The following is a 13,339-nucleotide window of genomic DNA, read 5'->3' on the forward strand; positions in this document are numbered from 1 at the left end:
GTTGATTTATGTGAGCTAAAAAGTATGCACTGGTCAAAAAGTGACTATTTCATCTTACAAAACTGTAAAAGTGACTAAGCGAAATGAGAGGCAGTGTGTATAATATAAAGAAAATAACAGAAAGGCTCAAAGTAGGTGTATATTTTATTAAGATTAGTCTAACACAGCCACTAATTTTACTTCATATGAAATTTTAGAGAATATTTTCTGTTCTTACATGCATATGTATCTCTTGAGTATAGACCCAAGTATTTGTGCAATTTAATAATGCTGTACTATTCCCAAATTAAGATATAAGGCTCAGTGGGTTCAGCCAATCTCAGATTTATCACTGGTGTTTTTGTAAAGTCACTCTGATTGTCAGAACATGAAACATCATACTTAAAAGGAAGCCCACACAGTGAACTTAAGTGCTCAGCTTTACACTGTGGCGTCACATCTTAGAACTACTCCTGTTACTGTCTTTCTCTTAGAGAGCAAGATAAAAGTAGAAAACCAAATGTTCCCAAATCCAGCACTTCTCTCAAGCCTTTGTAATTCTGAGAAATATGAAACCTTTCATATTAGACTTAAGCACTCTTTACCCTTATGAACTCTGTGCAGACTTCTCTATTATTTTACAGGCTACGCGAGATTAACTACTGGTGCTCCTTTCTGAGTTTAAGCTGGAAAGGCTCAGAAGAAGAATTGGCATTCTGAAAGAAGAGGTGTAGATTCCTGAACTCCTTTTATAGGGAAGCAGCTCTTGAGATTAGGCAGTTCTCATTTTCACTAGGCTTGTGCACTGCTGCCCAGCACTACAATATCAGAACACAATATAAAGAGGGTTTGTGGCAGATGCACTTGGCCCCCTTATCCAAACTAGCAATAGCTTGGTACAGGCTCCAAAGGATGTAAACACCTGAGCTGCAGGTGGGCCAGGAACTCCTCCAGGAAATCCACAAAGGGTCAGACCAACCCAGGGTGCATTGATGCTTGGAACACATGAATAGTGGGTGGCTTTTCCAAGACTCAGTAAGTGAAGAACAAAGACAGTTGAGGGTCCAAAGGGTCTCATACATACTTTCCCCATCATGTGTAATTCAACTACAAGGCAACCACTTTATCCCATAAAATGACAGTCTAATTGAGCCTTCTTTGATCTCTTTCTGAAAGGCAGCATGGCTGTGTGACAGTGATCCCTCCTTGAGTTAGGACACTTCCCAAAGCTGCTCCTTGAGCCTGAGAGAGTTTTTCTACTAAAAACTTTGACTCAATGCAGTTTCAGTTCTATTTAAATTACAGGTTTGCTGCTTTCCAGTGCCTTTCCCCTTGATCTCGGACTCATCTCAAGGTCTGAGATTCTTTACCTGAGACTGAGGTATCACCGTGGAGAGACCCTTTATTCACAACAGATTCTCAGTAAGTTGCTGATAGCATGCTAAATTAATACTAATGAATGCAAAAATTAATTTTTTGGACATAAATAATTGTAAAGGTCTGACACTAAGACTGGAATTAGCTACATAAGCTGCATCAGGAGTTTATAAATTTGACTCAATAGGTCTCCCTTACACTTCAACCCTTATAGTCTCTGTGCAAATCACTCCAAATTGATTCTAACTCACTATTTATTTATATGTTTCATCCATGCAGTATAGAACCTTGCCATCAAACCTTATGTCATGTTTTTATAAATTCATATTAAACCCGTTTTTGCTAAAACTTTGTGGGTGATTTTTCAAGCAACCCCAAACACATATTTGCAATACAGATCATGAAGCAAACTCCTTACAATTGTTTGTTCAATTCAACATCAGTGACCAGCTTGGCAGGCAACTGCAAGTCACCATCTTTCAACATGAGTACTCCTACTTCAAATACAAATACTTCTATATTTGATCACAGCCCACAGTGCAGGCTTCAAGGTATGAAAAATGCATTCTGTTCATCCTCACCATTGCCTTCCAGTGTAGGATATTTCACAGATCCCTAGCTACAAGGAATATTAGAGTTTGTCTCTTTACAATTTCCCCCATAAATACATTTTGTGTAAGAAACTTACAGAAATTTTCAAAAGTATGATTTAAAATTCAGGTATGTACTGTCTGCCAGAAGTGATCAATTCTGCACCTCAGCAAGTGGCACTGCTGCAGCCTACTGCTCTACTCTGATTCCTGGGCATTAGGTTTTGTGTGGACAAGATGCAAATAATACCACCATCAATGGGATATTGCATTTGATGCATTCAGTGTAACCCTAAACCAACTGAAATAGTGGTATATAGTATGGGAAGAAAACATGTATTGATTTATTTAGCTATTCCCAATCTTTGAAATCAGTATAAAAAAAGGCTAAACCATGAAGCATTCTAAAATTTCCATGGATATTACCAGCTTTGCATAGGAGTTAGAAATTCCAGTTAAATCCTCTTTTCCTCCTGAAGTGCCTTTGCAATCTTCAAAAATATTAAGAAAGTGATGAATGGCTATCAAGAAGCAATCTCAAAACTACTCTTATATCATGTTCTTATCTGTATAGTATAGTTTCCAACCCTTTTCCCACAGAAACGCTGTGCAAGTAACACTGGTTTGTGGTTACAGTTGCTTTCATGGCAAGTACTCCTTCTAAGGCAAAAAGAGTCATCTGAAACCATTTCTAGGACAAGATTCCTGTTCATGGCATAAGGGGTCCAAATCTTCACCCAGCAAACCCACACACAATGAAAAGTACAGCCTGAGGCTTCAAAGCACAGACCCGAGTGCTCCATGGGGACATTAAATGTGTTGAAAAGAGACCTCAGATTGGAAACCCTATTGCAGTAGTGTTAAAGCAAACACCAGAGGGATCAAAATAGCAACAAGTACTGAAGTTTTCCTCCTTCAAAATGGCACGAGTCTATACCAGAGCATCAGAAACAGTAAGTGTTCATAAAATTTTCATCTCACCTTGTAGCTCCTTAGAGTTATTAGAAATCATGCCCTGCTCATATTTTTTATTACACATTCCCACATTTTTTACACTGGTCAGAATGTTTTGATTGCACAGTGATAACTCAGAGCAATTTAAGCATTAGTTTACACCACACTATGAATACACCTCAGTAAACTCTTTAATAGAAAGCAAAGTATTACGGCTTCTAAATTAAATAATCTAGTGAATATGATTCCCCTTTAATTTTGAACTTGTGCTTTATTTGCTCCATGAAGTGATACACCAGCTTCTGCCACCAATTACTGTAAATGCTGCCTACCCACTGTATGATGAGGTTTCACAGCTGTGACTCCCAAAGACCAAAATGAATATTTAAATCCTATTGACATGGACTCCTTTTTCCTCCTCTTATTTTGTTTCTCCTTTAAAGCAGAGTTGAAATTATGGTCTGTTTTATATAAGTACCATACAAGTATGATTAAAAATCTTCTATTTTGTGCCAGGCTATAATTTATATAATAGCATTCCTGTAAAACTTGAATTTATTTTTCATTTAGAAACAGACCACAATAAAAGGCTTCTGCACTGAGAATCCAGTTTTCCATGTTAATTTAAAGTTTAATTTTAGAGTGTTTTCAACAGTCACAAACTTAAAGGGCAGAGGAAAACTGTCATTGTAAAAGAGACTTCTAATCAACCACGGAGTCTTACTCAAACTAAATACCAGCATTAATTGTTCATAAAGTACTGCAAGGGGAAAAGGGATGATTAAGTGGAATTTAAGCTGCATTGCTATTAAGGATTAAACTGAAATGCATTTTAAAGCCATGTGTTAAAAGCCATCTTGTAAAACAGTATGGGCTATAATTCAAATTTTTTTCAAAATATACCAGGCTGTACTAATTAGCCTTAAGAACTTAGAGCATCCATTATTTCTGCCTCTAAATTTGACATTTATACACAAATTAAAATCTTGAGTATGTCACACCTGAAACTGCATCTGTTATGCAGTTGCCCAAATAAATGCTTAGAAAACCGGCCTTTTTCAAAGTGTCACATTAACATTTCTGCCTTTACTTATTATCAACAGGGACACGAAATTAGATACCCAAACTTCTCTTCGGTGTTCATGAGCTACAAAATGCAATACAATGCTTGAAGGGGAAAGCTGCTGTTCTTGAGCTCTGAGGCTCTGAGTCTGCCAGGAGGGCTGCACCAAATGCCATGGGTAGGCTGCAAGTCGTGACACCTTCCCTACAGAATTCTGGCAAGTTTGAATGAAACCTGTGGATGCATTGTTCCATTTTTTCCAATCAGATATACACAAGGCTGGAAACAGTTTCACACAGATTTTCTAACCTCTTCTGGGGCTCTCATGATTGAAGAGGATGCCATTCACAGCAAAGAGATTGTAGGCTTCTCTGAAGTTCACCACAATCCAGTAGGCATACAGTTTTGCTGCCCCTGTAAAAATGATTTTGAACTGTTATTGTATAAATGCTTGGCTCAAACACAGCTCAGACACACACACAAGTCTCTGTCACATGCAGGGTGAAGTCCACATTTCAACAGCAAAGTGCTTTAGCATTTGATCAGTTCCCTATATGTACCAAATTTTATTGAAAAAAAACAAAACAAAACAAAAACAGCCCAATAAACAGCAGCTGAATTGGAAAATACTCATATTCTGAGCAGCCTCTGAACTGGCCAGAAACATCAGGGCACTTTCTTACTAGTTTTTTTACACACACTCAAGCACAGCATTTTTTCTTTTACAATATGATTAACACAGTCAGAGCGTGTGAAATATGCCACTGTAGTGACCTCTGTTAATTAAAAAGAAACCAAAACAAAACCAAAATTACTTTGGAGGAATAAAAGTGAAAATCTGGTGCCTTAACACTCAAATTGATTTGAAACTTTATCACCTAAATCCTCCATGCCCATTGCTTTAATAAGTGTTTCAAATTTCATACGAGTTCACGAAGGAAGATGTGAGCTCTTGGGAGTCTTTCCTTTAGGTAAAAAAAAAAAAAAGAGAAGAAATGAAACTTTATCACTTCAGTGGTACCTCACAACCCTTTGTGAAGGAGGAGTCACCCTAACCCCCCCTTCTTCAAGAGCTCTTCACCTCTGAGCTGAATGAACAAGGCCTTGTGAAGTGAGATGCTAATTTCCAACCCCCAGGCAATGGCAGCAAATACTTTTTATATAGTAATTCATAAAGGTATGCCTCTCAACATGTCTAGTCACTTTAGCTCTATCATCATTCTAATCTCACATCCAAATGACTTCAGCCCTGAGACATGAGCAGGGAGAACAGACAGACAGACAGACACTACACACACACACACCATCAGCGCTCCTCACCGTAAGGCGATCTTGGGTAAAAAGGGGTGGTCTCCTTTTGCGGGATTTCTTGCACTTTTCCAAAAAGTTCACTGGTGGAGGCTTGGTAAAACTTCACAGAGTTGATAAGGCCACAGGTCTTAATAGCATCTAGGAGCCGTAAAGTGCCAACCCCATCAACGTCAGCAGTATATTCAGCTAGGTCGAAGGAAATCTTGGGGAGAGAAAGAAATAAAAACCCACCGATTTTACTAGGGCACCAGAACATGCCAAAATCACGTGCAACCAGCCAAAGCAATACATCACTTGCCACAGACCATCTAGACATTTCTGTACAAAATAGATACTCAGTTTACAAAAGTACCCTCAAAGGATTTCTAAGAATAAATGAGTAGTTCCATAAATAGCCAAACCGAATGACTGGTGTTGCCTGGGATTATTTTCCCACGTGAAGTAAGGGGTAAGCCTCCCCATGGTGGGAACATTATCAGGCACTCTCTTATCTTAGCTGCCAGTTTCCACAACAATCACTTGGGCTTGATATCTTTGACACACTTGAATTTGGTTATAATTGCCCAAAATATATTTTTTAAAAAGTAATAGGACAGAGAGCATGACAGCACCAAAATGCACAATCCCCACATCCCCCCCCCAACTTTTAACAAGGTCCAAGGTTTTGCAATTTAAACAGACATCAAAGTTCAGAGAAGAGTAGAAATACCTGCTATCAAATGAGACTCCTGACACTATCTGACCAAGGTGTACCAGAGCTGTGGCTTTTGCACAGAGCTTAGAGAGATCATAAAATGTGACAGCAAAGGGTTGGAGGTATGCAAAAATACCCTGACATCTCCAGCTGACATATTCTTCAAAGTATGATAATAAAGTCATGCCCACTGGTGGGCCAAGATTCCTTTTTCTCTCCCCACTCCAGTATTTTTAGTTACCTTTACGATGAGTTTGTCTTGTGGCCTATGCCACAATCAGTGCTCAAGTCTAACCTTTCAGACTGCTTCAAAAACACATTAATTATTTTCTTTGCAGTTACAGAAGAAGAAAAAAACACCTGGAACTTGTAAGCTGAAGGCAAGAGGTGTGCTGTGACCACCCCAATCTGAAGACAGGAGAAAACATGCTTAGAAGGGAGCTCACTCTTTTTTTTTTTTTTTTTTTTTTTTGAGGTACAGGCTGTTTTTCTGGAGGTTCCAACAAAGTTCCTGGACTCTGAAGAATTTTTTCCCACAAGTGCCCATCCCAGCAGCATGTTCCTGCTTCCTTCTACAGCCTCTTCCCTACTCAGGGATTTTGCTTATGCCAGTTTTTGAAAAAGAGTTCCCTGCTTATATTGCCAATGTTACAAAAAGTAAAGGTGAATGGGCTTTTAGAGCAGTTTCCTTCATGGCTCTGACCCAAAGAATTATTCTACCTATGTCCCCTCTGGCTGATTCAGACTGATAGCCCTGTATTCATTCCTCCTGTTAAGCCACTTCCCCTATTCAGTAACCACTGGAGATTTAAGGCTTATTTACACAGCAGATGGAAAAAAAGAATTGATTAATTTGTATTTTCACTTATGGTTAATTTAATACAGATATGAAATTATCTAACTTGTGTTACTGTGCTCTGAAATAAAAAGGTTCACATACAGTTTTGAGCTGAAATAGGTAAATATATGAACAAAACCAAACATTCCTTTTCCTTTTTTTTAACCCAAAGAGAAAAAAAAAACACAAAAGGAAACCTGATACTTTGTCTTACTAACCTGGTCTGACCCAGCTGAAATTGAGCACTGATCTTTCAAGAAGGGCTGTGCATTTTTTGTTTTAATCCATTTGGCACAAAGATGACAGCCACTTAAGTCTCTCAACTTCAGTGTCAGACTAACTCTTAGGAAAGCATCTCAATGAGTAGATGGTACAGTCAATAATGTACTAACCAAAATAAATTGGTGTATAAATCACATGTCCCAGCTCTCCAATGAAAGCAAAACACATAATAACTGTAGCAGAATCAGGAATTTACCTATTATAAGGCATTGTTTCCAAGAAATATTCTGCTAAAAAATCACTCTGAAATGCAAATCATCACTTCCATATTCTACTGCAAAGCGAATGGCACATGAAACTGAGGCAGTCTAGGAGATCCAGGATTATAAACTCTTAACCAAAAGGAGCAATGAGGCCACAGCAGCAGCAGCAGCAGCAGCCTTGGGAAATGCTCTCATTCCCAGCAGCCCTGGGAAAAGGCTGGTGAAGAGACCAGTTTCACAAGAGATGGTTTTCCCTATTGCCTGATGAATGACCTCAGCCTTCACCTCCAGAAAACTCTCCCTGGGGTGTGAGGTAATTGTGCCCCACGTTGACTGGGTCCAAGTGTCCCCTAGCAGAAACCACCAGCTCTGTGTCTCTCTGCTGTCCACCAGGGTCAGGGCTCAGACCACTAAATACATTTCATTTTGGAGTGCAGGTTAGACAAAAATGGTATTTGGGAAAATTTTAAAAATGGTTTTATCCACTAAGACATCCAACACCAAAAACTCTGGACTGTTAAGAGACCCGTGGAAGGTAGGGGCAGCTATATTGTAAATACAGATAAAAGCAACCCAAATTTTACTTTGATTCTAATTCAAAGTTAAAAATATAAAAGGGTTTAAAAATACTAAATAAATTAAGTAGTTATAAATAAATCAGGGTAGACCACGAAAAGGTGATAACTTATCCCTTACAGCATTATTCCCCTCTCCTTATACACTTTATTTTGTGCAAGACTAGCAGAAATACCAGAAAAAAAAGAGAAAAAAAGGCAAAAAAAAAAAAGAGCAGAGGCTTCATTAAGAGGGATGTGTAAGAGAAAACAACATGCATGCATAACACATAAAAAAGAACTGAGTTATAGAAATCAAATAGATTTCTATACCAGATTCCACAGATGTTACTCTTACAAATAACCTACACTGAAAGAGTAAAAACTTCATGATATTACTGTAAAGGTAGGTGTATCAAGGCTAAAACCAAGTCATACTTTACGGAAGATTAAACATTTATCTAGTGGGAAAAAAGAGCTGAGCTAATACCCACAGATGAGAGTATTCAAACTGCCTAATTTATGACACTTTCTTAGGTGTCCAAATTAGGAAGATTGTCTTCCTTTACTCTAATAAAGACAGTAGTGAGACAGAGCAGAAAACATAACAGAGATGCTCTTGATCATGCTTTGGAGAACCTACGTAAATACTGTAAAAAATCAGTAACACACTGATTTTTTAATTGACAGATGCTCTATTCTTTCCCCAAAACTCCAAAACTATCTCTTACTCTCAACAAGAGAGTACGGCTTGCAACTAAAACTTGTTTTGAAGGAGGCATAGAGTTTTTGTAATGACTGGACTAAGGAAAAGAAGATTCTTTACGTGGCAGAAGCTTTAAATCTGCAAGTTTTCTCAACAGGTATTGAAGTAATGGATCCAATACTTTAGCCTCTTTGGACAGATTTTGTGCCAAAGGTAAATCATGGCATACCAAACAGAAATTGTCTTCTCGAAACACATGAGTGTGAGTGACCTTGGCACTCACTTTCCATGTATAAAGGGGACACCATGCTTTTGCAGCTGTCATTGGTGATCTCTGGAGATACTATAAAAGTATATTTTTCAGATATATCTATTTATTTCATTCAGTGGATAGTGATAAGTGCTTCATTACAATAGGACAAAGAAAAATAAGGAGACACTTGACAAAAGTACTTCAAGTTCCAGGTTTTCAGGTTCTGAACACCCTGCAGAATTTCCTCAAAGAAGTCTAAAAAGCAAACAGATTCCTTATGTACATGGGAATTCTACATACTGGGTATCTTCTTTGCTGGATTCATCCCTAATATAGTACCTTTCAAACACAGACAAGAAAAAATTTCCATAGCAAGGCTTACAATAGGATGATAAAATTTTCATGAAAAAAGCATGGTTTCATAGGTTATAAAACTTCTGCAAGCACAGGACACAATATGAATACACTGTACCATATTATGTCTCTACTTTCATGTGGCTACAATCAGAATGAGTTTTGTGAACTGGTTTCTACCTTTTGAATTTGAACTCTTGTGTTCCCCTCTCCCATTTATTTCTCTTTATAATCAACAGATTCAATCTCGACAAGAGATATTAATTTAATAGAGCAATACTTTAAATACAATATTTCCCAACTGATCATTCAAAACCAAGCTTAGCAAGGTCTTCAACAAGATTTAAAAGCTTACTGAAAAGTATCTAAATGAAAATATATGGGTCTTACCCTCCACAAGACCACATTCCAATCATGTCTTTAAACACTGTATACAAGACTGTAGACTTAATAATATTTGCTTTTGACCAATGTGTTGTTGTCAGCAATGGTGATACTCTGAAAGTTATCCATTTAGTGCACACATAGTTTTGACTTTGTGGGACTCTTCATCTCTCTTTGTCATTTGGAAGAATCCAACAGATAAGCTGTGATCATATTAATTATTAGTTTCCTAAAAAAAAAAGCATATGCTAGCAGAATGTGCTTCAATGCTCTATGGAAGGAATATAAATAATTATTTGAAATTTCATCTCTTCCTTACAGTCTTCTCAGTTTCAGAAGATAGGATTTCTGGAAGGCTGGTGTAATAAGAAGGAAGCTTATGTGAAGCCCCAGGAGGAAACAGGAGAGTATAATTGTAAATTATTATTCTTTCACTGTAAAAAGAGAGGTGGCTAACCTAAGTATAACATCAATTTAAGCATCACTGCTCTTTTGAAAAAAACCTATTGTAGATTCTTTAGGTTTATCAAAGGAGAAGATATGTGTATCAAGTCATTAAAAATGGTTTATGCCAGAAAAGCAAATCACAAAACAGAAAAACTGCTCAGAAATGTTTCAACTCTCACAAGTTTCACAGTGGTTACTTTTTGCATTCTTTAAAATCAATTCTGTTTGCTTTGAATATTCAGTGTGCCTTCCACTGCCAATAAAAACCACTGGGATCACTTACATCATCTCAGTAAACAAGCTGCTCAATCCCTAGGAACAGGCATGTAAAGCATAAAATTCCAGTTGCTAAATCTAATACAGACTATGGGCCAAGAATTCCTGTAAAGTCCTAACACACTGAAAAAAAAATCTTAGGGATTTTAGGAAATGTAATGTATCTGAGGGAGCTGAGCTGTGTTAAGGGGATGGGAAAAAAATGCCAGGTAAGCTTCTAAGAGAATATGACAATTCCTCTTACCCCAGCCTCTTAACTCAATGAAAGCTTGGCCTCTCATCCAAAAAAAAAAAAAAAAACTAATTGAAAGATACAAAATCCCCCAAACAATTACATATTTTGCTATACAGAAAAATAATCAATTCAATAGTTTTCAACTGCCTATTACAAGCAATACTCTTGATATCTCAAAGCCCTATTCAATTTCGTAGCTAAAAAGAAACAGACTAAAAAAGTGACTGAAATTCTGGCTAAAATGAATATGGCTTTTGTAGCTTTATCTTCTTTCCCATTTATTTCCTTGTTCTCTGATTAGCAAGACAAAAAAAAAATAAAGTGACCTGTATAAAATTAGAGTATTTGGACAACATGATTACAAGTGGAGAATTAGCAAAGAAAAGATTTTATAGGTGGAAGCAGAAGCCAACATTGTTTCCTAAAATTTATGTCAGCCTAAAACATTCACAATATTGCTGCAGCAAGAGAGCCTGGGTAATATGTATTTTCAAGTTATTTGCGATGCAAAGGAGTGCAGTTATCAAAGCAGTGCAGTTGATAAAGCCAGTGCTTATTCTTCTACTTCTCTACCAGTGCTTACATTTTGGTCCTGTGGTGGAGTTTCACTGTGGCTCTGCCCCACTACATGCTGTAGGCTGTGTGACTGGAGAGACGTGAAATGGTAATAGTTTGGCTTTGAGATCAGTGAGCCAGCATTTCACCTTCACCTCTAACTGTGAAGGCCCAAACCAAAGTACAAAAATAACCTTTTTACTGTTTGTGAATTTAAATGATCCTTGATGATTTTCAGGTTCTCTAAAAACTTCCTTTATGCAGCTGAAATACTCAATGATCAGGATCAAGAGGCCCCCTAACATATTCCACAGTGTATGTTCACACAGCAGTTTCTCATGGCTCATCTTGGGTAAGTCTTCCTTATAACTCTCCTCCAGATTAATTTCAAGTTCTTGATGCAAACCTACAGAAATAATCTTTAAAGAAAAATAACTTGGCTTTATTAACCTTTATCGGTTCCCTTCTTCCTTCTAAGGAGTAAAAACTCCTACTTGCTTTTTGCTGGGCGGAAGAGAGAAAAAATAAAATAAACCCAAAGAAAATAATCATGGACAAATACTCCTTGAGTAGGTAAAGTTTCGTATTTATCTGGCCCCCAATCAGTAGGGGTTGAAAGTTGGATTCATTGTTCAGTTTCTTTAGCAAGTGATTCCTCCCTGGCAAACTGCAGGTGCAGTTGTAAATTGAACTCTTGAGGTCATCATGTTCACTTTTGCCTCTAAAGCAGCCTGCTGCTTTTATGTGTGACCAGCTAAGAGCTATGGAAGAACTACCAGCTCCTTATTATTTTCAAAATTTTGATTCCACAACCCTTCCATTGGAATAACCATTCTCCATTTCAAAAAACCAGACTCCTACATCTTGTACAGTTGTTTTGTCCATTGGATTCAAAGGTGTGTTTGGACCAGATCTCCAACAGAAGTAATTTGCAAATTGTTTACTCTTCTGCTCATTACCTATCTACTGAAGTGAATCAAGAGAATTAACAGACTGAATTAAAAGGGAGTTGCCCAGAGACAGGTCAAAAGGACACAAGTCGGAACATGTGAAATTACAATTAGATGTTAGGGAAAAAAGAATTCACAACATGGCTGGTCTCTCTTACAGCCACCTGCTGTAAGCTGGTCCTGCTTCGTGAAATGATCCAGTCCAGACGACATTCAGTCACTGCTGCCAAACTCCATTATTGCACAGTTTGAAGAAGAGAAGGAGATGGGATTACAGCAGTGTGTTTCAATCTTCAAACATGCAGCAGCATCCAAGGAGCAGAACGTGGATGTACAGTGTGCAAGAATGAGGCCTGGCCTTGTTAAAAAACAGTGATTTCTACTAGAAAAATAGAGAGTTATTCACAGCAGCTTTTTGGAGACATGCAGTTCAGCTTGCTATCCATCACATCTCCTCCACAGAAGAGCTTCAGATAGAGGAATGCTCAGATCTGATAGTAAAAAAAATACCAAAGCGGAGGAGGAAAAGGAGGAGGGATATCACAGTACATGAGATTCAGTATGGTCATAAACCTTTGTCACAAAAATGTAACCTCCCCATTAGTTTTGCTTATCTTCTCATCCATTTGTTATTAATTTGATGGAACTGGGGAGTTGTCAGGGTTATGTGATGCAAGGGATTTATCTTGCAGAACAATCTCTGACCCACTGTTCTAAGTCTTCAGTTTCAAATTACAGAGATTAGAAAAGAAGCTTTAAAAAAGCAGCATTGATTCTTTATTCACTGTCAGCATGATTTTGTTCAGGGATAGCTTCAACAATATACATACACACCCAGACTCTTAAGCACATGCCACATGCAGCAAAGTCAGGACGGGTTTCGATGTTTCAAATATTGTAGCTTCAATAGCTAATGACATTGTAATACCCTAAAAGCTTTCTTACATACTGAAGTCCAGCTGTGCCAGAAGCTTTATATGCTATTTAATAGAAAGACAAAAAGGGGCAACTTGCAGAGTCACTAGAGAGCATTCAAAGGGAGATGTAAAAAGATAGCCAATTCATTTTGCTTTATATGTACCAGGGGAATAGAGAGCTATGAATAACATCCATGCAGGGAATGCAGTCACTTCCAAAGAACTAGCACCATTCTCACTCACTTTCACATATAAATACATTAATTTAAAACATACAGGTTATTTAAAACTCTAACATGACAACTATATTATAGTTTTGGGGTTTTTTACTTCTGAAGCTTTTTTAAAAACTTTCATCCTCCCTTTCTTGATGCTTTCAGAACACATTAAAAGATGCTTTTTACAGTAGTGATAAAA

General features: G+C 37.6%; 1 protein-coding gene across 2 annotated transcripts in view; it reads right to left on the minus strand.

The window, feature by feature from the left end:
• Positions 1-13,339, minus strand: part of GMDS (GDP-mannose 4,6-dehydratase) — a 408,287-nt gene that overhangs the window by 249,496 nt on the left and 145,452 nt on the right. For both annotated transcript variants that reach the window (XM_030235341.2, XM_050970557.1), the window contains exons 5-6: positions 5,284-5,476; positions 4,273-4,377 (exon numbers count right to left, since the gene is read on the minus strand). In XM_030235341.2, the coding sequence (XP_030091201.1) occupies positions 4,273-4,377; positions 5,284-5,476 (298 nt within the window). The remainder of the gene's footprint in view (positions 1-4,272; positions 4,378-5,283; positions 5,477-13,339) is intronic.

This window comes from Serinus canaria, chromosome 2 (assembly GCF_022539315.1).
Source record: "Serinus canaria isolate serCan28SL12 chromosome 2, serCan2020, whole genome shotgun sequence".
Classification (NCBI taxonomy): domain Eukaryota; kingdom Metazoa; phylum Chordata; class Aves; order Passeriformes; family Fringillidae; genus Serinus; species Serinus canaria.